General features: G+C 46.4%; 3 protein-coding genes across 12 annotated transcripts in view; all 3 read left to right on the top strand.

Moving 5' to 3' along the window:
* pde10a (phosphodiesterase 10A) overlaps positions 1-16300 on the top strand; it is a 35502-nt gene extending 19202 nt beyond the window's left edge. For 4 of the 5 annotated variants that reach the window (XM_029175319.3, XM_029175318.2, XM_029175316.3 and 1 more), the window contains 20 exons: positions 4578-4606; positions 5680-5800; positions 6288-6337; positions 6447-6587; positions 6692-6841; positions 7133-7183; positions 7597-7655; positions 7872-7923; positions 8478-8620; positions 8934-9026; positions 9151-9337; positions 10059-10201; positions 10428-10511; positions 10587-10737; positions 10826-10981; positions 11279-11451; positions 11542-11653; positions 11860-11940; positions 12152-12240; positions 13645-16300. In XM_029175319.3, the coding sequence (XP_029031152.1) occupies positions 4578-4606; positions 5680-5800; positions 6288-6337; positions 6447-6587; positions 6692-6841; positions 7133-7183; positions 7597-7655; positions 7872-7923; positions 8478-8620; positions 8934-9026; positions 9151-9337; positions 10059-10201; positions 10428-10511; positions 10587-10737; positions 10826-10981; positions 11279-11451; positions 11542-11653; positions 11860-11940; positions 12152-12240; positions 13645-13744 (2165 nt within the window). In that variant the 3' untranslated portion in view covers positions 13745-16300. Of the gene's footprint in view, positions 1-4577; positions 4607-5679; positions 5801-6287; positions 6338-6446; positions 6588-6691; positions 6842-7132; positions 7184-7596; positions 7656-7871; positions 7924-8477; positions 8621-8933; positions 9027-9150; positions 9338-10058; positions 10202-10427; positions 10512-10586; positions 10738-10825; positions 10983-11278; positions 11452-11541; positions 11654-11859; positions 11941-12151; positions 12241-13644 lie in introns of all 5 variants that reach the window. The other variant, XM_055502319.1, reaches the window with a different exon arrangement.
* Positions 16301-16598: 298 nt separating this feature from the next.
* LOC114870561 (uncharacterized protein C6orf118-like) lies at positions 16599-19752 on the top strand. 4 transcript variants are annotated; one of them, XM_055502338.1, is made up of 10 exons: positions 16603-16781; positions 17056-17672; positions 17859-17981; positions 18340-18399; positions 18501-18625; positions 18728-18789; positions 18921-19123; positions 19235-19288; positions 19383-19444; positions 19530-19669. In XM_055502338.1, the coding sequence occupies exons 2-10, from the start codon at positions 17058-17060 to the stop codon at positions 19558-19560; spliced, it is 1335 nt and encodes a 444-aa protein (XP_055358313.1). In that variant the 5' UTR covers positions 16603-16781; positions 17056-17057; the 3' UTR covers positions 19561-19669. The 4 variants fall into 4 exon arrangements, with proteins under 4 accessions (XP_055358314.1, XP_055358313.1, XP_029031214.1 ...); XM_029175381.3 differs by having other exon boundaries at positions 16604-16781; positions 18948-19123; XM_029175379.3 differs by having other exon boundaries at positions 16609-16781; positions 18945-19123; positions 19530-19752.
* Positions 19753-20638: 886 nt separating this feature from the next.
* On the top strand, positions 20639-25608 carry pla2g12b (phospholipase A2, group XIIB). Of its 3 annotated transcripts, none has more exons than XM_029175414.3 (4): positions 20639-21086; positions 21383-21459; positions 24702-24867; positions 24955-25608. In XM_029175414.3, exons 1-4 carry the CDS (start codon positions 20648-20650, stop codon positions 25071-25073), a joined length of 801 nt encoding a protein of 266 aa, XP_029031247.1. In that variant the 5' UTR covers positions 20639-20647; the 3' UTR covers positions 25074-25608. The 3 variants fall into 3 exon arrangements, with proteins under 3 accessions (XP_029031247.1, XP_055358322.1, XP_055358323.1); XM_055502347.1 differs by having other exon boundaries at positions 21383-21471; XM_055502348.1 differs by having other exon boundaries at positions 20643-21086; positions 21383-21471; positions 24702-24860.
* The last annotated feature ends 14 nt before the right edge of the window (positions 25609-25622 follow it).

Raw genomic sequence — 25622 nt, 5'->3', positions numbered from 1 at the left:
TCAATCGCCAGCGTGTGCGATAGACAGAAGGAAGGGACGGGGCCTGTCGGGTGTTTACGGGTCATTAGATGTGTTTGAGCGAGCCGAGCCGAGTCTGTGCCGTGCGCTGCACACACAGTGGACTGTTTCTCAGACCAACCGCATCCATCAAGGGCCCACAGGGTTGGCACTCGGCCCAGTCGAGCTGCTGACGTCAGAGGCGACCTCCAGAGACATGCAGCCGGCTGAAGGGGGGCCCAGGGGAGGGGCGGGGTGGTGTAGCTGTGGTGGTGGTGGTGGGGGGTGCGTTAGCTCGCTCGGGGTGTGGGTGTGTTCAAGCGAAGGGGGGGGAAACGAGGGGATGGGTTTGTCGCATTTCCACGCGAAGTGTCTGCAAACAGATCTGTGGCGCGCAGGGTTTAAAGCAGACTCCTGTGCAAAGACTGACAGGTGGATGGGGCGCGGGCTCTAATCAGTCTCACTAATTTCCCCATCGAGGCTCAGGTTAATTGACGGCGACACAGAAAGTCCACGGAACAGTTTGTCATTGTCGTTTCACTCCTGAAACTGAATTCCCTCAATGCAGGGAAGGAAACAATGCTTTCAAAGACGTTTTGGTTCGCTCCATTCAGCCGCTCGGTTCAGTTTTTTTCAGGAGGGCAGCTTGAATAACTTTCCTGGAAACGCCATCATTGTACAGCTTCTGTGTAATGCAGTGACTGCAATAAGCAGCCACAAGAAAAGTCCTACAGTAAACGCGGAAGCCGTCTCGATGCACATTATGATGGAGCACAAAGTGGAGGGGAGGGTCAAATTTCAAAGTTGATGCTCATATTGTGCAGAATAAAGCGTCAGGTGTTAGTAGGGAGTCTCCAGGTACACCTCCAGGTCTCAGTGAAGCCAACCTCCAACCTCACTGAGCAAACATACTGTTGAAAACAACCTACTGAATGACATTAAATACAGCATCCAAAACCCAAAGCAGCATGTCTCATAGTTTTTTTTTTGTTTTTTTTAATAAAAATCTTTCTATAATAATTCATCATTAGAAAAACGCGGTCGCCATCTTGATGCAGTTGGACTTTTGATCCGGGCTCAAAATAAAAGCATCAGTAAAGGGGCTCTCTCATCACAACACGTGTCTCTATCAGAGCTGATCCGCAGCATCTCTGTAAGTCTGTTAGACCAGCGGCAGCAGACGCTCAGGCACCACCTCCCTCTCTGACCGTATCCACTCAAACAACAGGCGCCTCCGGTCGGTCACGCAGCCTCCGTGTCGGGAGGAGGAGGAGTCTGACCTACACACTCTGATACGTTTCTTTGTTCTGTGTTAAAAAAGGCGAGGCTTCTGATAAAATAGCAGACTTGCCCTAAAAGCATCTATTTTTAATTTGCCTGCTCCGCCTTCCTCAGGTAATAGTGTTTCTGCGTGAAACAGCAGGACCTGTCATCATGTGACTGTCACTGCGATAGGCGCTGCTTCCTGGAAGCGGTCCCTGCAGCCAGTACCGTTCTCACTTATCATGTGATGGCCAACATTGGATTACATAAATCACTTTGTCTGCACAAATACATGCGGGGGTGTGTTTGCTGCAGCCTGTACTTCCAGAAAGGCCTTCATTTTTATTATCTCACTATGACCTTCCTTTAATATTTCATATCTGTTGTATGATACATTATAATAATTACTGTAGACTTACAGTAGTGTTAAGCTCAGTCTTACAGCTTTGATGGCAGATGCTGGTGTCTCAGTCACAGTCATAGCTTATAGCAACCTGTTACTCAACACAATGAAGCTGAGCACGGTTTCCCAGAATCCCTGCTGATGTCATTTGACCATCATTGGTCTCTTGACCGCTGTCCCACTGGCAATGTTTACTTCACACTACACACTGTCAAGGGCTAATTAATAGATCCCAAACCCTTGGCTGCCTGCATCCAGAGGCTCATCTGTGCATTTTGCATACACACACACACACACACACACACACACACACACACACACACACACACACACACACAGACACACACACACACAGGTGTAAGACTTTGTTCCTCTGAATGTTCAGTTCTTACTAATAATTCTTGAGACGGAGGCGGAACAGAGTCTTCAGTGATGTTTGCAGTTTATAGTATAATTTTAACACAGCTGAATGCTTCAATAATAAACAGGCTGATTAAAAATTAAAAACACTTGTGGAAGACGTCTGACTGAGTGTCCGGCCCTCCGGCCTGGAACCAGAGGGCGAGGGAGGGCCGTGAAGCAGCTGATACTGTTTCTGGGATGCCTTTGGCCAGCAGTCACAGGCGGACAAAGCTGCGCTTGTGTAGGAGGAGCTGTGGTAAAAGAGCTGCCTCACCTGCAGGGCTTCCCATCAGGAGAGGGGAGGAAGTCCTCTTCAGCCTAAAATACCTCACGAATGCCTGAAAATATCCTCAGAGCTGCTGATCATCACCCTACTGTACTGTACTGTGCCAAACTAAACCCCTGATTGTTGCTTAACACTTACCAAACAGGAAAACAGAGCCCTACTAAGGGATGAGCAGAATAAAGGCAAGTAGGTGAGGAGAGAAAAAGACGCCTGCTACTTCTGGCAGCTGCGCGTCCTCTGTGCTGCAGGTCGATGCAGGGCGACCACTGGCCTGACATATATTGACCGCCGAGTCACTGCCAGCTGACCGTCCTTTGACAGAGTGTGTGTCCGCGGCGGCAGATCAATAAGGCGCCCATCAAGTGCCGTGCGCATTAGGCCGAGTTGAGTGAGAGATTTTTCCTGGGTGAAAGGCCGTACCCCGGGGCTGCTGCCCCGGTCCGGCTGCTTCCTCGCCGTGTTTACCCCCGCGTCTCCTCCAACAGCTCCACCGTGACCTTAGCGTCTCTGCAAATTACACAGGTGTAGGTGTCATCAGAAACCACACAAAGTGCACAAATCCAGATTAGCCATTATTTTAGTGGAATTTTAAGTTGAGTGATTGAGGTCATTATTCCATTAGGTGCTAGTGGTGTAGTGATGCACAGTGGTATATTTAATACTTTACCCATTTGAATTGTATATATTGTGCACAGCCTGAAATCATTATATGAATATACATGAACAGATATTTCTTTGGAGTGTGAAAAGGCTTTGACCGTCTTGCTGTTTTTGTGGTAAAGGAGTCAGAATCAAATTTTCTATCCAGACTCAAGAGAGGGGTTTCTCCCGTCTGAAGTCACGCTGATCCGTTTATTTTAACTGTACTGGGATTTTTTTCTGTCTTTACAAACGTGGTCGGCGAGCGGGTTTTCTCCTTCCAGCCTGAGCCCCATTCTATTAAGTTGTGCGCTCCGAGAACAGCTAATCTACCACCACAGGCCTCGAATCATAACAAACAGCTTAATCTTAAAACAATATGCTAATAGCGAGCGCGAAAACATTGTGATTAATGGTTAGCTACAATAACCGAGCAGTCGTCCCATTCTGTAAACAAACTATGTGAAATGAATTATTTCCAAGACTTTCTCTAGGCAATAAACTGTGGTACTTTTGACCTTTTGGGCCGAGTGTTCACATGAGTCTTGAACCCTGTGTCACATAGAGGAGTCACACACAGTTCATTTCGAAGGAATACCTGCAACATGGTATGGACTGAGGCTGTTCAGGTGCAGCAAAGCTTGCAGCTTGTTTAAGTGGTTGCGTTTGGTTTGCATTTATCTACATCTTCAGAAGTGAGCCCTTCTCACTGCAATACGGCGTTTCCAAATATCCTCCTCAGGGAGGTCAAAGTCCAAACATTATTTTTCCATTTAAAAACTCTTGAATTGTTCCTCTTTTTTTTCAAGCTTTTTCCAAGTACAGCGCTCTGTCCCCCGATTGACGTCACGCCCGGCCAGGGGTTCACCCTAAAATAGCTCTCACGGCTAAGTTAGGAAACTCATAGCATACCGGAGGAATGTTTAAAACAACAAACACTGTAGCCGGCTCTAATTCGCGGGCGTGTGAAGAGGAGCAGCTTCGCTCAGCGCTTCGGTGAGACGCTCCTCAAATATGCCCGGCTTTTTTCACATGGCCGCATCACATGAAGCGCTATCGCGGAGATCTGAGCCGCTACTGTTCTCATGTGCTGTTGACCCGTGTGTAACGAAGAACAGCCCGAGCTGTGTGCGTGGCATTAGCTTTAGTCAGTAGTAGCCTCACAGAGCTCTTTATTATCATCACATAGTTCAGCATCTGCTGTCCACAGACAACAGTCACGCTGGAATTTACACTTGGGGCCACAAAACGCTGCACTTGTTGGGTTAAATTTAATTCTCTCTTAATTCTGCTTAAAAGGAAAATAATGTGTCTCTGCATCATAAGTAGATTAAATATTTATCTGTTATGTTTACACAGTGCATTTACTGGGAATCATGTGGTTTTGCTTCTTCGCTGCCCCAGACGACCTTGGCAGATTTCTCTGTTGCTCATTCTGTTGCAATGATATAGTTAATGTTGGCTAATATTATATGACATTAACCACTAGAAGTGACAGAAGAAAGTATTTAACATCTTTTATCTTAGGTTTTGACTTAGTTGAAGTTAAAAATGCGAGCTACTGTAAATACTTGTTTCTCTTTGCAGATGACACGTCGCCTAAAGAAGTCAGTCGGGTAGGTGTTGCTTCAGTTATGTGCTTGGGCATTTGCATGTGGCAGAACAGTTGAAGTTTCACTTTACACACACTGTAGATATTGTTTCACTTTGCTGCCTAAATCCCATGGCTAACCTCGCTCACTAATTGAGTTCATAGCCGGAACGGACAATATGCCCGATCTAATTGAAGGACGGCACAGAGTGCTTTAATAGCTGCACCGGCGTATTCAGATGTCGAAGCTAAACACTTTGACACCAGTTATGACACAGAGTTACTCATTTGAAAAATACAGAATTGTTTTTATTTTTCTTTGAATTAATGCCAGTGGAGCCTTGGATCAGATGCAGCCGTGTGATTTTAACACTGCAGTGGTCCAGTAAAGGCTGGTGTAAAAAGGCAGCAGTTAAAAGAGGATTAAAAGAAATAATAAGAAACAAAGTGAAGTAAAGTTCCATCTTCATTTGAAAGATCGCTGGCAGGAAAATGGGCAGAACAAGTACGCCATCATTTCCCCTGGAAGTAAGGTGTCGGGACTGTGAGAAGAACTCCACACACACAAAATGAAATGAGGTCCACTTAACCCCTCAGTGCGTCATCCATACGTCTGTGCAAACAGGATGTGGGTGGATTGAAGGCGTCCCGTGGGGGGGGCTTTGTAGTGCGCCACTCTCCCTGCCGTCCTGTCCTCACCCTCTCTGCAGGCGCAGAAATAGACGACTCTCTGGCCCCGCACAAGGCGGGAGGTCCGCCTGTTACGTAATCACACTTTTAAGCCGGAGCTGAGTGCCGGAGCTTGCCAGGGCTCTAATCAGAGCGGTGGGGCTCCGGCGGCCTTCCCCGCAGGACTGAGGATGGATCCCTGCTCTAGAAGGCAGCAGTGAAAAGCATGGGTGGGGTACGGGCCCGCGCTGTCTTTGTGAATGGCAGGAACATAATCCTCCTTTCATTGAAAAAAGCCTTGCAAATTGAGTTAGTAGCTGCTGCGCCACAGTAGCGGCTCGCGGTGCAGGTGTTGCCGCTTCTTTGTCGGTGGCTCTCGCTGTTTATGCAGCTGTAGTCACGAATTTCTGTGTGTCCTGTGTCCGTCAGTACCAGGACACAAATATGCAGGGCGTGGTGTACGAACTGAACAGCTACATGGAGCAGCGCCTGGACACTGGAGGAGACAACAAGCTCCTGCTCTACGAGCTGTGCAACATCGTCAAAACAGGTAAACGGTGGAATTGTCCAGAAAGGAGGGAAAAGTCGTGTTCAGTCACGATAGACAGTTTTAAAAGGCCCGGAGCATCTTTCAGGAGGAGGAGTCGAGTCGTGACAGTCAGTCAATCTCCATGTGAATTAAATGAAGAATAAGAACTATGCTAACATTGTCAGCGTGTTATCACGTTAGCCATTACACAAAATGTGAGTTGTACTGTACGTCTATTAAAAACCATTTCTGGATCATTTGTGTCTGTTGCCACGATGTATGACAGCCTGACCCATATACCAGTATGAAACAGGACTGGGAATGAGATGAACTGGATGCAAGTCAAAAGCCTGGGTCAGAGCGTCCTTGTTCCTGCATGTGGGACGTGGCTAAAAGAGTGCTATTAGCTCGTAACCGGACTTTTGTCAGACATACAGTAGCCTGTGATGTGAACGTACATTCAGATGTTACTCTGGACATATGTGACGCGCGTCTCTTCTTTTTACAGCAACAAAAGCTGATGGATTTGCACTTTACTTCCTGGGAGAATGCAACAATGTAAGCTGATACGTTCCCAAAGCGCTTTCCGCGCTAACGCCGCCGCGTGCACGCAGCTCACCCCCTCTCTTCTGCTTCATTCTCTGGTCTTGTCTGTGCTTCTCAATAGAGTCTATGTTTGTTCACTCCAACGGGGGCCAAGGATGGCCCTCCAAGCCTCATCCCCTCTGGCCCCATAGCATTTGGGACAACCATCGCCGCTCACGTTGCCAAGACTCGCAAAACACTGCTAGTAGAGGACATCATGGGGGTAGGTCTGCTCTCTGACTGCTTAGCTGGGAAACCAACTGCCCTTGAAATATACAACTACGCCGACGTCCGTCGTTAAGCTGCCGTGACTCTGTCGACTTCTAGGACGAGCGCTTCCCCGACGGCACAGGGCAGGACTCAGGGATCCACTCTGTCCTGTGCCTCCCCATCGTCACTGCCATCGGGGACCTCATCGCCATCCTGGAGCTGCATCGGCGCTGGGGCCGGGAGCCCTTCAACCTCAGCCACCAGGAGGTCAGTCTGACCCAGACAAAAGAGTTGGAGGCTGAAGCAAGGCTGACAGAACTACAGTTAGCCTGGTATTCATCTTAATCTGGATCTGTTTAAGACCTCTGTTAGGATTGTGGGGTTCAGTTGATTGTGGAAAAATGGTCAAAGCTGCTGAACCTTAAAGTTGTAGCTTAAAAGCGCTCCATAGGTCACCTGATCATGAGACTTCCCAATGTGCGTAACCACAAGGAGAGCGTGTATAGTAACGTATGTTAGTTATGTGTAACTGGAACTAAACTTCTCTTTTTCTTCCAGGTTGCTACAGCTAATTTAGCGTGGGCATCGGTTGCCATTCATCAAGTACAGGTGAGCCAACGCATCCACACAAGACCGCTCCATTGAAGGTGTCGCCTGCCCATCCCGTTTATTATGATCCTGGGTGGCTTTGTTTGTTCTGGTTCTGCGCTGGTGTTTATTACCAGGGAACTCCACTGTGTACAGGAACTAGGTTGTCACAGAGTCCAAACCAATCAGCTGAGGCAGAGGTTCAGCAAACAGCTCCTCGAGGACGTCACCTCGTCCCACTGCTGTCTTTGTACGAGCAGACAGCAGGAGCGGCATGAATACCTAGGAGAGGCCGGGTCCCACTGCGGCACTGGCCACAGTGGACTCCTGAGTCTCAGCGAGGCAGTGCAACTCGCTGCAAAACAGGCCGCGTTTATGCAGGGAGCTGTTTCATACACCTGTGTGCAGGATCCTGACCTTTTCTTCGTCTCTAGGTGTGCAGAGGCCTTGCCAAACAGACTGAGCTCAATGACTTCCTACTCGATGTGTCAAAGTAAGAGCCTCCTGTGGGACAGTTAACAAATATGATGCAAACCTTTATCAAATGTTATCATTTTATGTGGGTATAAAAATGTTAGGTTCAAAGTTAAATAGAACATTAAATAAAAAACTAAAGTAGCCGAAGTTGCTTTCATGTCTTGAATGTGAACGTCATCAGAGCTTCCCATTTGTCAAACATCTCAATGCGCCATCTCTTCTTTTCGCACAGAACATACTTTGATAACATTGTGGCAATAGATTCTCTACTTGAACATATTATGGTGAGTGTGACTTCTGCAAGTACGTCCTCATTGATACCTGGGAGTGTGTGTTAACAAGTAGGGATGCCGCTCATCTCAGTACCTGAGGGGCATCAATAATATTAATAGTCCTAGAGGACAACACATGCTGGTTGGCATTAATAATATAGAGAATAATAAAATTAAACAAAACCGCTCATAATAATTATGATCATTTATAATTAGGTCTATTATAGGTTTATAGACTTGTTAAATAAAGTCAGACTTTACTGATATTTTTAGTAACTTAGGCACAGTTTCTTTTACTAAAACCCACTTCTCTGTCTGTGTGTGTGGTATTTTGCTGCCTCGTGACTATGATATCATCTCAGGTCATTCAGGCCAACGTAAACAAAACAAACAGGAACGATGAGTAATTGTTTTAATGTATTCATATTTCCCTATATTTATATGTTCCATCTAAAAGAAGCAACTAAACCTGCAGCGTTACATACGAATTAATTGAGACGCCAGTGTTCTTGTTTTGAACTTCTGTGTTGCTAATTGGTCTCTGCCCCTGATGTTGTTTTTTGCAGATATATGCAAAAAACCTGGTGAACGCAGACAGGTGCGCCCTCTTCCAGGTAGATCACAGCAACAAAGAACTGTACTCTGACCTGTTCGATATCGGGGAGGTCAAAGAAGGCAAACCTGTCTTTAGGAAAACCAAAGAAATACGGTGAGTGAGACTTCTCTGCAGTATTGTTTTTGTGACAGGAACAGGCAAACATCAAAGTATCTGCTCATTTGTTTCAATGTGTCCTCTTGAGGAACACAATCATTTCATCCCCGAATGTACAATTTCAAAGGAACAATTTCTGCTATAAATCCAATTTCTAATAACAGAATTGCACATTGATTTTCTTTTGTGGAGCTAATATGGATTCCTAATTTTGTGAAGCAGATTTTTACCAGTTCATTGATCGATGGCCAGTTACTGTACAAATCAAATGGACTCCTCTGCTCTGCTCTCTTCCCGTCTCCTCCGTTAGGTTTTCTATAGACAAGGGAATAGCTGGCCAAGTGGCTCAGACAGGGGAAGTCTTAAATATCCCAGATGCCTATGCAGACCCACGGTTCAACCGGTGAACTCCTTATTACTGACTCATCGTGTATCATGAACAATAATATTAGCAGGTCGTCTGTTGACCCCAGCGACCTTGTTATGATAAATGTCCACCTAACGCTCTGGCATGTCTCCCTCCACAGAGAGGTGGACCTCAAAACCGGATACACCACGCGGAACATCCTGTGCATGCCCATTGTGAGCAGGGGGACCGTCATAGGTGTGGTGCAGATGGTGAACAAGCTGAGCGGAAGTGCCTTCACTAAAACAGACGAGAACAACTTTAAGATGTTTGCTGTCTTTTGTGCTCTGGCCTTACACTGTGCAAACGTGAGTGCACTAGATTTATCCTCTACTGTTTAAATGTGACCCATCTTTATTCTCTGCACAAGCCTGCTCTTTATGCTATGATTCAATATCACCTATTGGCTTTGAATGCACAATCCAACTTCCTAGGATGGGATTCTGTCAGTGTAGTAGTGCTGTATTTCAAAGATCTAGAAACTTGTCTTTGACCCAGATTTCTGTCTTGTTGGTGACGATCAGCATCCCTTTCGTGGAACACATGCTAACAGTCAAAGCCTGCATTGTGTGGTCTGTCTGTCAAAGCCTCTCCTCTGTGGGCCCTGACTCACCGTCATCTCGTGCGACAAACTTACGCAGGAGCAGCGTCACAAAGTTAGTTTTAAAATTAATGAGGCGCGTTAATATTTTAAGACGAGCGGTCTGTGTCCGTCCGCTGACAGGATTTATGTGGAGCTGTCATTAAGGCCTCGCGTCTCTAGGAAACTCGCTTAGGCCACTTCCTGATTTATGGCGACTCGCGCTGGAAGGTGGGCTTGGCATCGTTCTCCTGCCCCTCTGGGAAGGGGACAGGGATACAAACCAGATGTGGAGACAGTTCTTGGAGCAACACAAATGAAATATGACACTGGGCTGTTGTGGAAAACTTGACTGTCTGACCCTCGTGTTGTAAAAAGGTTATGCTGCACGATCCCAGAGCGATTACCTATACATTACAGTACCTGATCCTGATGTGTGACTCCCACAGATGTACCACAGGATCCGGCAGTCCGAATGCATTTACAGAGTAACCATGGAGAAACTGTCGTATCACAGCATCTGCACGTCGGAAGAGTGGAAGACCCTCACCCAGCTCAACCTCCCCACGCCCATTTATAAAGAGATTGAAATGTGAGTCTTTCCAAAAGGTTTGCATGAAAGCGCGTGGCCCTGAGCGTAGACAGCCTGAGGCTGTAGGTCTGTGAAAGAGTCCAGGCCGGGATATTGGGTCAGTGCAGGAAGGGGCCGGGTGTGTAGACGTCAGCCCGATCGCTCCTCGCTCACAGAAACTCCTCTCATCTGCCTCCCGTGGTCTTTTCAAAATAAACTCTGCCCCCCTCTCTCCCGCTCTGCTCAGGTTCCACTTTGACATCAGCCCCTTCGAGGAGATCTGGCCGGCCGTCTTCATCTACATGGTTCACAACTCCTGCGGAAAGACCAGGTAAAGACGCGGAGACGTCAGCGCCGCCGCTTGATCCAAGCGCTCGTTCACCAGCTCCGTTCCCCCCGTGTGCAGCTTCGAGCTGGAGAAGCTGTGCCGCTTCACCATGTCGGTGCGGAAGAACTACCGGCGCGTGCCCTACCACAACTGGAAGCACGCCGTGACGGTGGCACACTGTATGTACGCCATCCTTCAGAAAACCTCTGGGATGTTCACAGAGCTAGAGGTTCGCTTCTTGTCTGGCTGCTGGTTTATTGAAGCGACCAGGAAATGAATCAGGTTGTGAATCTTCCTTGGTTTGTCTCCTCTTGCAGAAGAAGGGTCTGTTGATAGCCTGCCTGTGCCACGATCTGGACCACCGGGGCTACACCAACTCCTACCTGCAGAAGTTTGACCATCCGCTCGCTGCTCTGTACTCTACCTCCACCATGGAGCAACACCACTTCTCTCAGACCGTCTCCATCCTGCAGGTAGAGCTCCACTATGCAGAACATACATGAGAAAAAACTCTACAGACGATTTTAAGACTTATGAAAATACTGTTTGTACTGTTAATGCTTGTGTTTTTATGTGTAAGAGAGCAGGTATTCCCTAGAAATTCAAATCAGTGCTTGGATGGTTTGGATGTGGGTGCCCTCTTCTGTAACATCCAGGATGTGCTGGATGGGACCTGAGCCTGAGATCGCGACCTGTCGTAGTCCGTAGTTGAGCTGAACGCCTCCTAAGTGGAGCTTTTGCTTTTTTATTGATCTCTTTGTTTCCCATAGCTGGAAGGGCACAATATTTTCTCCAACCTGAATTCCAGCGAATACGAGCAGGTGCTGGAGATCATCAGGAAGGCCATCATCGCCACGGACCTGGCGCTCTACTTCAACAACCACCAGCAGCTGACGGAGCTGCTGTCCTCGCGCGCGCTGGACTTGAACAACCACTCGCACAGGTGGAGCTCGGCGCTGGCGTGCGGGGGAAGAAAAAGCACAGCGGCTTCATTGCATGGGTTCATCTATAACAAGGCTTTGCTCCCCTGCAGGGACCGTGTGATCGGTCTGATGATGACAGCATGTGACCTGTGTTCCGTTACCAAGCAATGGCAAATCACACGACTCACCGCCAACGATATCTATGCCGAGTTTTGGGCCGAGGTACAGTGGGATACTGTTCAAGCAGTTTGAAGTGTCATGATGGTCCTTGTAGACAGATCCTGTTTGTTCTTAAGAAACCGCTCCTAGCTACACCTAGCGATCCCACAGTTCGTAAGACCTAAAATAGTCTTGTCAGGTGGTTGGGACATTTGCCACATTATGTAAAAATAAAAGGGAACGTCTCTCTTTGGTTTGTTCTTTCACAGGGAGATGAGATGAAGAAGATTGGGATGCAGCCGATCCCTATGATGGACCGAGACAAGAAGGATGAGGTTCCCCAGGGCCAAGTGAGACTTATACTGATGTTCCTCAAACTATCGTTCCTCTCTACTTCACACAGCTGTGAAGTAAATAAGAGGAGACCAGAAGCTTTATTCAGCATTACAATTACAATTTACAGCAATACTAGTTTTTACACAAGGACAATGTGAGCTTTATTCCAACTAGTGTACAGTAGATACTAATTTTTTCCTTCTGTTGCATTCGTGTGTGCTGAAGGTGGGATTTTACAACGCTGTGGCTGTTCCATGTTACACGACACTAGCAGAGCTTCTCCCACCATCCAGTCCTCTTCTAAGAGCCTGCAAGTGAGTACGGTATCGAAAGGGGGGGGGGCAGGTAGGAACTGAACTGTTCATGACAAAAGCTGCAACCAGTTTTTTATTTACTATGACCAAAAAGGCTTGATTCTAAACTGAGGTGATGCTGCATGCGCTGACTTTTCTGACCAGCAGCATTCAGACAGACAAACAAGATTATAGGTGATAAGTACAGTTTGTATAATTGCACATTCCAGTCGCCCCACTGCATTATAACACACGTTTCTGACACATTTAGATGCTGTAGCCTTTCATATTTAGATGAAAAAATGATAAAGTGCGCATAATGTTTCTGCATGATGTTGTGTCAGACAGAGTGTGGGTCTTTTGACGTGACCTTTTGACCCTCGTTCTTAAATCCCACGCGTACGTCTCTAACGTCACTCATCAGAGTGTGTTGAACGTCAGGCTGCGGTGCCTGGCTCAAAGTGAAGACTTCAGAGATGTTCCTTTGTAATTGAGTCAAGGCCGTGGCAGAACATCAGCAGACGTCTGGCGACTCCGCTCATGTGTGCGTGTGAGCCAGTTGGAGCCGGTCGAGCCAGACAGCAACCAAGGTTTTCCCTTCTCCAGATACAGATAGCAGCACAGACGCATTGTTTGTGTGAAGGATGTGCTTGCGGCTTTCGACCTGTGTCTGTTGCTCCTGCTGGGTACGAAACGCACGGCGCGTGTGCACGTGTGCGTCGCAAGGCGCACGCCGCCGGCCCTCCTGGGATAACCTGCTGCTTTTTATAATGTCGTGACCTTGATCTGTGGGGAATGCAAACAAAGCGAGCGGCGTAATGTTTGAGCCCCGGTAGTACGTCAGCGCCGGGCTCTGGGTGGGCAGCGGGCCGAGACCTCACGGAGCCCAGCTGCTTGTTGTGGGATCCGCCACACACAGTGTAAACTGCATCAGGCTGCTTAATTGGCTGGAATGGCAGCTAAGGGCAGCGTGTTCTGCACTCAAATGTCAGGCTTGTTGTAGCCTGTAGTTACGTTTATGGTGAGTCCTTCTGGGACGGCTCGTTTGGATCAGAAATATATTAGTAAATAGTTAGTTAGATTCACTTTGGTTTTGTCCAATGCATTTTTTCACTGTAATTTGTATGAATTAAATTACCTTTTCTTCAAGGTTATACAATTATATTTTGATTATGTTGTGGTTTTTGTTTCTGGATTTTTGTTTTAAAGTTCTGACGGGCTAAGACTTGAAAAGCTCATGCGCACCCTAGTGGCAGCACGCTCTCACAGCACCGGGTGCCGGCGGCTTCGCGGCATCAGCAGTTCCAGTAGAGCCACAATTAAGCTTGTGTGTCGAACTTACAAAGAAAGACATTCACTGCGGGCTTCGTTTTTAAAATAACTGTCCTGAAGTTTGAATCTAACTGGGGTGTCTTCCTCTTTCAGAGACAACCTGAGCCAGTGGGAGAAGATAGCGCGGGGGGAGGTGGAGGATGTCGTGCCCAGCCGACCCTGTGATTCAGGCCCCGTCAAGGTGGACAACTGACTACCAAAGGGGGCTGCCGGCCCACCAAAGCAACACGACCCGAATCCTGCCACGGACCTGCAGCGCTTACGGTGGAAGAACCCGCATCCCGGGCTGGATCAGCAGAGGGAGATTCCATTTTCACACACACAGTTACCTCATGGGGTGACGGAGGTGTCGACACTGACGGTTTCGCCGGTCCCAGAGACTGACAGGCAGTGGAGGGGGAGGGACTTCAACCCATCGCCCTGCGACCACTCAGCGTGGGATTCGATTCAGTAGAACGGACTCATGCCTTTTTGGTTGTGATAGTTTGGCTCTTTTCTGTTATTTTATGATTTTTTTTTAAATTGAGCTGATTATTTTACGGCCTTGTATTTGCAGAGGCCTTACTCTGAACCTTTCAAAGGCTAGGATATATGAAATCTTGTCGCTGGTTCAGGCTCGTATGAAACGGTACTGTTTGCCTTCTGTGGTAGATTCAGCGAGGCGTCCGCAGGGACAGGAGGAATGTGTAGAGCAGGTTCACGGCAATGGCGCCTCCTCGAGAAGGTGGACGTTAGAATGTTTTTTATTACTTTGTAAGCAAAAATCCTTTGCAGTACTTGAATAAAGACAAGCAGCCTACTCTACGTGGAGCGCGCAGAGACGCCCCGCGGCGTTGTCTGCAGGACACGGGACGAACTGTGACAAACCCAGTTAGATAACGCCGACTGTTGAGAACACGAGACGGTCACATTGTTTCCCCCTGTACTGGAGCCCACAGCACTGCCCTCGTCCACACCCTGACATTTGGGAGCCCGCTGCGACGTAAATCCGCCTCCTTCTGACTAACGAGCGCCGACCGCGGGCCGTCACACGAGCAGTGGCTCCGATCGTTCGCTGCGAGTCCACGTGCTATTAAGCTTCCACTGTCACAGAGCCTTTCATGCCACTGTCATAAATTATTTTACACAACAATCTGGTTGCTCTCATTAATCAGTAATCACTTCTGCAACTATAAATAAAACAGTAAAATGAGGATAGCACAGAGATTGCATTATGAACACAATCCCTCGTACCAACTCCCTGATTAATAACACGTGCTTCAAACACATAAGCCTTTATGGACTCATCCCCTTTTAAAATAGCTGGCTGTGCTATCCTGTATCACTATGTTCAGCCATACTGTGACTCATCACTAGCACTCAACAATTATCAGCTGTTTTCTCGTAATGTCAAGCCCGTCGCGCTAGCGTGCATCAGACGTCCATCTCTGGCATCGCGGCTCCAGAGTGTTGGTTGACTTCTTGCAGGCGCCTAAAAGAAGCTCCCCTCGTATCCGCGACGTGCCCGAGGAACTCGCCCGCTCTCCAGCATCATGCAAAGGGGGTGGGGGGTGGGGGGGTCGCTTGGACGCGAAATCAAATGAGTTTCCAAGATCTTCCAGCGGACAAATATTTGTCTGAACCTGTCATTCCAGTCGTCCCTCCAAGACTAGAGTCATAGCCCGAAAGATTTGTTTTTCTAACTGGTACTGCGCTCCTGCTCCCAACGGTGTGAATGAACATTGTGACGAATGTTTTGTTGATTGCAGGTCCTCAGTGGTAGCATGTGGTTTAGCGCACCGTCAGTTTCCATGATGAGCTCTGTCTTATGTTTCAAAATCGCTTCCAGTAAGCTTCAACCAAGAGCAACAATAAGCATGCACCTAAACTGAAGTTTCTATATACGTTTGCATATGTTCGGTGTATACTGTGTGCAATCTAGGAGTTTGTGCAGACTGACATGTGTGCTCTGATGGTGCTAAACTGAATGGGAGTTGTGCACTTTGACTGACACTGTGTGTATGTGTGAGACAGAGCGCGGGCGTGTGTGTGTGTGTGTGTGTGTGCGTGTGTGTGTGCGTGCGTGCGTGCGTGCGTGAGGGAGAGGAAGCTTTTGACTTTCACCACTCCAGCCCCACCTGAGTACGTGGTTAAGTCCATAGCACTGTCCTTTCTACTTTTCAGCACCAGTTATATCCCTGTGTCTGCACTATGATTAGCTTATGATCTTCGTCATCAGTACTATTATTGATGATGATGATTATTATTATTATTGCTATTGTTATTTTCTTAGATTTAAATTTAAATTAACTTATATTTTTTATACAAAGAAATAATGTTGGCCTTTTTGTTTTGTACAAAGTAAACATTAAGATGAAGCAGTCTAGACATATTACTGTTACCCAGAATAATGGAGGAATGTCTCTGTAAATATAAAAGAAGTAGCCCAAATTACTTTTATTAAATACCTGAGAAAATACACCTGTGTAGTTCTGATTTCATGCTTGAATGTATTCTTATTTTTTATTGTGCTGTCTACTGCACATGCAGATTCTACACCGTCCATTTAAATCTTAAAATGACCACAAAGACAATCTCCAAACTTAATATTAATGTTTATGTAACATTATTGTTAGGAATCCATCCATCAAGTCAATTTGTATCTTCAACACATTATTTTAATTGCATTTTATCTAATTTGTTTAGTGTGTGTCCAATCTGACTTTACTGTATATGTTGAAGCAGACTTCTATTACAAACTACTTCAGTGTTTCTCTTTATTCTTTAAGGATAAAGATAATGCTTTGGCTATTACAGCCGTAAAGTTGAGTTTCACATTCTCTATTCAGAGTAAAGACACGAGTAAAGACTCGTGGCTGCGTTTTTATTGCTGTATATTTTATTACTGAGAATAACCAGGTTAAGATAATTTAAGTTTACAAAACACAATTTAGGTGATTTATCTGGTAATCAGGTTACTGTGTGATATGGTTCAAAGCCGCCTGCAGCAAACATTTGAATATCACCATATATTGAAATATATATTATATTCATTTAGTCGCGTGTTAAACATGTTAACAGATGTTTTGGCATTTTTAGCCTTAGACATGACGGCATATATCACTGGGGTCAATGGTGACTAAATGAGAAGGATTATTTGCAGAGACAGTGAACGCAACGCGTCGGTCTCCTTGGCAACTACGTGCAGGAAGTTTGCTTTGTGCCGTGATTCGCACTAAAACAAGTCCCAGGTAATTATTCCGTGTTTCTTTGCTACTTGTTCACGGGTTTTGGCTCATTGTTAGCGATTATTAGCCTTAAAAACGCGTAAGGTTCGTTTACTCGAACTTTGAAGCTTCATCTTGCTGTTTGCTTACACTGCTAACAGAGAAACTTATTTTAATATTACGCGTAATTGCTTGTAATGTACATGTCCATGTTATTTAATAGTACTCTAGTTTGTTTTTTGAGAAAGTCAAAATGTTCGTGTTATCACCTTTTAACTAACCCGTGGTGCCTTCACAGTCATGTCCAGAGGTTGTAAACCCGAGCGTCGGTGCTTTGGAAGTGACGTCCACAGGCTGCTTGCGGCTGCTGAAGCCGGCCAGAAGGCCGATATTCTGGCCTACTACGCAGGTCATCTGGGGCCCAGTGGCCTGAACCAGAATCAGCCCCATCAGGACAAAAAGCAGGTCATGTGGAAGTTGTCTCGTGGCCAAGAAGAAGACGCAAACCCAGTGAAACTCCCGTCCGGGCAGACAAAGGCACAGGCCTATGAGAGGGAGAAAGGACTGAAAGAGTCTCACACTGAGCTCACAGCTGGCACCGCTTCACTGGAGTCACAACATCAGGATACGGATTACTCATCACATGCAAGCAGAGATTTAAGCCTGCCTAAGATAATTCATAGGTCTTCAAACTCTTTGCGTGGAAAAGGGCTGCCGGACGGACCGGCAAAATCCAAGTTACCGCCTATTTTAAAGCACAAAAATCTGTTGGGCTCTGATCACGCTCGCCACAGAGGCGTGAATAATGAAGACCAGCCAAAAGCAGAGCAGCGATGCGGCAGGTCGTTCACAGCCACGCAGAACCCCTGGACCGGACGAAGCCTCGCCGAAACGCACGAGAGGAAACTGCAAGAGGTGAGAACCGTCCTAAAAGCACCTTTTCACGATTTCAGGCCTTTTAATAAGTTCACATGTCTTGGAAATAAGCTTTCAACACTCTCTCCGAAGCTGCGTCAATTGAGGACTCTTACGCACATGTCGACTGGCTAACGCGATGCGCGCGCGCGCGCGCCCGCGCGCGTGTGTTCCTGTCACATCCAGGCGCTGCAGAAGCTGCCGGCGCAGAGCTGGCCCCACAGAGACCGCCTTGCGGTGTTCAGTGACGTCTTTGATGATGTATGTGAGACCTCGCCAGTATTTGGACGCATCCTGAGGGAAATTAAGGTTTTTCCATTTCCTCTGTACCCACTAGCACATTTTTAGCGCGCGCTGTCAGACGCGGCCGAGAGAGAGAGCGAGTCCCAGGTGTGGCGTCCAGAAGTAGAGCGAGCACTGGAACCCACTCGTGATACGTCAGGGAGCAAGTCACCAGAGGGCAATGGTTCCATCCACCACAAGAGTGAAGATACTTAATCCTTTAGCCACACTCACTGGCTGTAATGCAAATAAATGAACAGTATGAGCATAAACATTTTGGAAATAACTGTGAAAAAAGACAAAATATAGAAGCAGTACATTTAGCAGTAGTTATTTATTGTATCTGTCCTACTCAGGGTGCAGTAACATTTTCTTTTTCTTCCAGACTGATTATGATTTGTACGTCAACTACATGATGGCCTCCAGCTCGCCTCCACACAACCCGGTAAAGTCCGATGCAGTGTAGTTGTAACTAAGAACTAAGAACAACGCGTGTCGCTTCTTTACCAGTTTACATACTGTATGTTGAATATGATTGTGCTACAGTTGTCGCAGACCCCATGTGACCACCTTGGCAGCGGCAGACTGAGGGAAATGCAGCTGGAAGAGGCCGAAGCAGAGGTTTCCAGGCTGGAGGAAGAAGCCAGAGAAGCTCTAGAGGAGCATAAACGGTGCTGCAGCGATTCCTAACCAGAAAAGTACACGTTAAAGTGCACTCGACTCTGCATCTTGTGTTTGCTGAGCTGAGCGTGGTTGTTCTTTTACAACCGTAGAATTCAAAATGAATTACGGAATGTTCCAGCTGTAGCAGAGCCACAGGACAGTGATATGATGAGTGAGTCTCCACATTAATCATTGGTAAAATACATGTGAGCTTTTGCTGTATTTGTTTTATTACTGTCTAAGTCAATCACAAATGGGCTGATGTGTATGACAGATTTTGAGGTTAAAAGCGGTGACTTTCAGCTCGGTCCCTCTGTGTTGGGACAGAAGCGTCTCTGTCGGAGCTGCTGGACAAGGAGGCTGTGGACACAGACGGAGTCCACACTAAGAGGCTGCAGGTGCTGAACACGTGGAGGGAGATCCAGCAGCTGGAGGAGGAGATCGAGGAGAAGCTGGTGTGCGACGTCACAACCGCTGCCACAGAAGAATCCATCAAAGTCCTACAGGTGCCTGGAGACAAAGCTTTGACTCCTTTGTCTTTTTATTAAGGTTTAAATTACGTTTACCATTTAGTTTGGCTTGTTGTCGTTTTGCTAATTGTTTTCTTTTGCCCTCAGACGGAGATAGTGAGACTCATAGCCTCAAATGAATGTCTGAAGACAGCCAACAGGGTAGGAGAGTGTTCTCACGGATCTGAACGTACTGTAGGTGCTTTTGTACGTGAGCGTAAGTCATTTCCCCTCTGCTTTTTAATATTCCCTCAAGGATCTGAAAAACAAAATCAACGCGGTGCTGAACAGAGAGAAATTAAACAAGACCCAAAGACGGCATGTGTGATATTGAATTTATCTGAACTGACTGGACGACTGTGAAACTTACACTTACTGCTGCTCTCACTGGTTTTACCACTAGGCTGCTGTGGGATGAAATACTGGCGGAATAGCTTCATCAACAAGAAGAAATAATAACCCCTGGATGAATGTCTCACAATATATGTACATGTACATGTAGATCCTAACAAAACATTGTAGCAGGATTCTATGTTGGTTGGATATTCTTTTAATTTTCACCCTTTTAAAAATATTTACATCATTCTTTGTAAAATCTTAACAGACATTATTATTATTATTATTATTATTGGAATTTTGAAGAAAATAATGATTCTTAAACTATTATTTCTCAAGAAAACTTCAAACACAAGAGGGCAGAAGACACAAATGAATTGAGTGACCAGTGTCGCTCGCTCAAACAGCAGCTCTCTCTCTCTCATCCACACATGCCAGCGAAGCTTCACATGACACTTCTCCGTTCCTCTCTGTACCTACTTTGCATTTCGTGCCAAAGCGTCAGCCTGTGACCTTTATGAAAACACACAGAAATCTAAGAAATCTGTGAGGCTTTGATAAAGGTCACAGGCTGAAATGCCAGTGTTTGATGTGCCAAGTGTCAGAGTAAACATCAAGAGGCTCTTCCTTTGTGCGGGTAATGTTAGACGCGATGAGAGGACGCCTCGAGGCGTCTCGCGTGTTTCTGGCCCGACAGAGAGCACGCAGGACGCCATCAGAGACCTCAGCACCTCTGTCTGAGGTGAAACAGGAAGCTGATGTTCAGCCCCGTGGAGGCTGCAGCCAACATCTTTCTACTGAACACAAGCATGTGGTCATTTGAGACGACAAGATGAGTAAAAGCGTATATTCTCCATTACGCCATTCGCGTGACTTTTGTAAGGATCCAATTAGCTTTCTGGTTAAAGTGAGATGAAATAATGTGATTTAATCAGCTTCCTTTTTAAAGCAAATGAGGAGATTAGAGATATTACAGAATCTGTTTTGGATTGATTGTGTGGTGACTTTTGCCCCTGACACGAGTGAGTGCCTTGCTGTCTGCTGCAACCTAATCACAGGTCAAAGTCTGCTGGGCGGTCGTCAGAGCCAGTGGGAGCAGAGCCTGTGTCTGTTACCACCTCTGCCCGGCGACATCTCGCCTCTCGGAGACCTCTCTCTGTTGGAATTTGCCGCCAGGTCACCACCATGGGGTTTCGGGGCGCGGTTTTGCTCCTTCTCTGTGTTTCTTTGGGCACGTGTGCCACCATCGGCCACTACCAGACACAGTCTGACCAAGAGGAGGCTGCTGCTGCTGTTGCTGCTGCTGCTGGGACTGAAGCCCTTGCAGACGCGGCTAAAGAAGATGCAGCTGCTGCACATGATTTCCCTGCAGCCGACGCTGGGTTCGGTGAGCGAGCGGAGGAAGCGCGGCCGGAAGCTCCCAGACGGGGACGAAGGTCCTCTGAGGAGCAGTGGAACGAGATCGCGCCAGTCGAGGTGAACCGGTCGCTGGACGGGCCGCTGGTCGGCGGGTGGGGCCTCGACTCCATCAGAAGTGGCTTCCAGAGCGTGCACGGATACTTCGACTCGCTGGTGGAGCTGGTGGGAGGACGCAACGGCGTGTGCCAGTACCGCTGCAAATACGGTACGTTCAGATCTCACCTTTTGTCAACGCTCTTCAAATCCAAGCCTGATTATGAGCTGAACACACTGTAACTTTCACATAAATCAGTTCCTCTTCTGTCAGTTTGTTATTTATCTGCTTTTTGACCCAAGATAAAGTTTTGGCCCCTAAAGCTGCAGATACTGAAGCTGGTGTGCTGCACGTTGTGTTTATGAGTCGGGTCTGCACGTCTTCCGTATCTGCAGTTACACAATCAATACACATGTTCTTGAAGAGAGAACATCTTATCACCTGATACCTTTATTGTGTTTTTTCAGGAGACCCCCCTGAGCCTCGCTCCGGCTACCAGACCCCAGAGCCCAACGGCTGCAGCTCCTCTCTGGTGGGATTCCAGGTGAATGCCGTTGTAGGTGGCTTGTCGATAGCAGACCCAGCAGACCTGTACGGTGCACATGCAACAGAGCTCGAGTCAGCCACAACCCTTTAATACGCGGAGAGACGAAGACAACAAAGCACAACAAGTTACAACTTTGATTTGCATTAGCATAAGCATAGGAGTATACTGTATCATCATTAACTGTTGAACCCTAAGACTGCTGACCTTTCTCTGACCTTTCGTTTAACCCAGCAAAAGTCGGCAGCCCAACCACTTCCTGTTTCTACTGTACGTCTGTCTGCAGGATGCAGCTTTAGCAAAGTATGCTGTAACATGTTCCTGTTTCTGACAGGATTAAAACGTTGAACACATATATCCTTCATATTGACAATAAGTAAGAAACAATAAATCAGCCTTGTGAGTGACGTAACATCATAATAGGAAAAGCATAATTCACTCAGTAAATAATATTTACTCTCACATTTCCCCCTGTTTGTCATTATAGGGATTTACTGTGATGCATCAACTTCAATACATCAAAACATCAATACATCACTTAGGATCCTATTTTCAATGTACTGTATGCATCATTACACAGCAGTTAGACTTATTATAGGATTTGGCTAAAACTTTAACATAACGATACCAGATATTGGTCTCAAATGGGTGTAAGTGCTCAGCTTCCAGGTCTCTCCAGACCCAGTCCTTACCTGGTGTCGTCGACCATCTTCTGGTCCGGTTCCGGTGCCGTCCATCATGACGTTCCTCTGTCAGGATTCCTTTCTCATAAAGGACAAAGAAGATAAACACGATAAGATCACTGCCATAAGTTTACCCCTGGTGCCATAGCCGGGAGAGGGGATCGGCTGGTTTCTTCGGTGACTAAAGGTTTTGATACCGGTCGACTTCCACCTATACTCAGTGCCAGCCAGGGGAATCACTCTTTTGCAGTGACTCTGGTAGATCTACAGTGCGTGGCAGCTACAGGTGTCTTCACTGGTGAGTGAGTAGGGCAGTGTAGAGGCCTCCCCACCGTGGATGGGACCAGTTCTTTCTTTTGATGACCAGTATCAGGATCTGGTCACTTGGCTTAATGGCTGCAAAACACCGTCTGGCAGATTATTGGCATTTACAACTTCTTTTCCTTTCCAATCTGCTAGGGTGTGAGTTAGTTAAGATGGGGAGTACAAAAGGGTCTCCTATAGATGATCTCAAACGGGGTTAGCCCGTCTCCTGTAGTAGTTATTCTCACATATGTTTTTACTAAGTCTAAGCATTCAGGCCTGTCTGCTCCATAGATTTCTTCAGTCTTTATTTGATCTGGGGGTGATATGAACAATAAGTTTTCAAAGTGATTCCCAAGTGTGTAGCCATTTGTTTTATGACGTCATTTGCAAAATGTAGTCCATTATTGCTACAAATGACTCAGCTTAGCTTTAGCTACTGTTAATGCTTTGGCATGTTTACGATCTCTACCCACCTACAAAAGGGGCAGATCAGTGCACGGCAGTATTTATAGTTGTTGCATCTGTTTAGTTCAATAATGTCCATGTGTAGGACCTGGAATGGATGCTTTGCCTCTGGGAATTGCCCTCTTTTCGGTCGCACATTCCCCTGCACATTATGTTTGCAACACATCAAACAAGCCCTACAAAAAATTTTTGAATAGGTATTAAATCCATGAGCATAGAAATGCTGTTCCACCACTTTTACCATTCCTCCCGTTGAGACATGGCTCGGCCCATGACTCAAAACTGCAGCGGTGCGGAACAAGCTTTTTGGAAGACATGGTTTATTTTGTATTCTGTAGATTTCATCTACTTTAACTGCTCTGTTTTTACCCATAAAGTTTGCTCTGGTGTGGGTGCATTCTGCTGTTTTTAAGGATTTTTAAATCAAATAGTGTCGCTGTTTGTGTGTCCTGCACTATGAGTACTAAAATCCCATGCGTGCCTTCAGCTTAAGTATTTCCTCTAGAAATTAGGTTTTTACTCTTTGTATGTGCTGCGCAGTTGCAGACTGCTTAGGTTCGTGGTAGCGAAGTGTATTTTTTCCACTAATAGTTGAAACCAAACCATCCCTGTAATTCTTCGGTTACTGTGATGGAGAAAAGAACATTACTAAGAGCAACTACTGTAAACCATTGTTTATCTGGTTATAACTGGTTTAACAGAGCGTGTGGGTCAGGAACACAAGGTGCTCGACTCTCCACTGTCTGATTAACTGCTCTTAAATCTTGGACCATCCTCCATATTCCTTATTGGCCTTTTTTAACTGGAAAGATGGGAATATTTCATTGGGAGTCGGGCGTTTCCACTATGATTTCTGCTTTTATTTCGTTGATTACTGGCTTTATACCTTCTGTATCTGTCTTTAAGGGGTACTGTCTTACTCTGGGCCTGTAGTCTGTCTTGGGTTTTATCACTTCCCTTTGCTACCATGCCCTTGGAAGTGGGCACGATGGAGATTTTTTAAATTTGTCATTAGGTCACGCCCTAGAAGATTTACAGGGCACTCAGGACATAAAACCACTGAGAAGAAGGCCACTGGTACTGCTTGTACCAGAAGCTCTCTTGTTGGAACTTGGCTTAATTTTGATGAGCTATAATGTGTTTCAAGTGGGATGGTTAATTTAATAGTTCTGATGTGATCTCTTCTGGTGGGCCTAGTCAATTATCATATCAGGATTCTGTGGGGGTGGCCTGTCATATTATGTCGGATTTTTGTGATAGGGATTCTTTCCCGTCTTAGGATTTTTGGGACATTCTCTAACAAAATGTCCTGGCTGGTCACAAAGGAAACATCTGTCCTGGTTTGGTTCTACTCGTCCGCTTCCTTCCGCCATCTAAGCTTGTTTTAATTGTTGAGAGTACCTTCTCCAGGCTCTCTCTGGAGACCACTATGGTCTTTACATGTCTCTCGCCCTGAACTCAAACACATCCTTGTTTTCCTTCTGTCTACATTGCGAAATCTTCCTGTAATCAGGTGTTCTCTTCCGTGTCCTTTTGCTGATCTAGTGTGTTGTGCTACAGGGGAGAAATTTGCACCATTCCAGAACTCCTACTTTCATCCTTCCCTTTGTCTCACCCCAGGATTAAAACATTGAACACATATATCCTTCATAATGACAATTTGTGAGAAACAATAAATCAGCCTTGTGAGTGATGTAACATCATAATAAGAAAATCATAAATCAGTCAGTAAATCATATTTTCTCCAGCAACCACTGTCAGTAAAATGATGCGTGTTTCTCCTCACAGCTCGACCTGGGGATCCCCGCCATGACGCACTGCTGCAACCAGCTGGACGTCTGCTACGACACCTGCGGCTCAGACAAATACAGCTGCGACGCCGCCTTTCGCTCGTGTCTGCACAGCATCTGCTCCAACCTTAAGAGGAGCTTGGGCTTCGTCTCGAAGGTACAAGGTAGGAAACGTGCTGACTGTTACTCCTTCTGTGTACTGTAGAAGAATCCATGCAGGCAGGCATGAGATCCCCCTCTCTGTGTCTCAGCCTGTGAGTCGATGGCCGACGCCCTCTACAACACGGTGTGGACTCTGGGCTGCAGGCCGTACATGAACGGGCAGCGGGCGGCGTGCGTCTGCAGGGGGGAGGAGCGAGACGAGCTGTGACCCACGCCGGGGGACAACCCACGGACCGCACCTCGATACTGCGTTTGAAAGGGAGATACTTCAAAAATGCCTTCAGAGCCTGGGATTTAAAATAATTAAAAAAACCAATGAGAATCACAAAGGAGCGATTTCAAAGGGTTTATTGATTGGCAGTACTAACAAATATGCATCTGAGTATGACTTTCAGAATCTCAATTGCTCATGCATATTACACTCTCCATACTCCATTTAATTTGGGCCATTCTAAGGCCTCGATGACTCCATTAGCATAAATTACTCTGATGACTCCAAACAAAGTGCCTGATGGGAAGGATATTGTAGTTTTAGGATTAATTTCCTCCAGATAGAAAGGCACAGGATAATTACTGTGGCGCACATGGATTGCTGTTGATGCAGAATAACATTTATCAAGCTTGTCTGCTCAAACCCTAAGTTATGTAAATGTAATGCCGGTTACAACCACTATGCTAATGTTTTGTCTAAGTTATTTTGTAGTTATTGGATATTGTTATGAATAAATGTATGACTAATTTCAGTTTAGCGGTCTAA

Source organism: Betta splendens, chromosome 15, assembly GCF_900634795.4.
Source record: "Betta splendens chromosome 15, fBetSpl5.4, whole genome shotgun sequence".
Lineage (NCBI taxonomy): Eukaryota > Metazoa > Chordata > Actinopteri > Anabantiformes > Osphronemidae > Betta > Betta splendens.
Note: the sequence above shows the minus strand (reverse complement) of the source record. Positions and strands in the feature narration are given on the sequence as shown.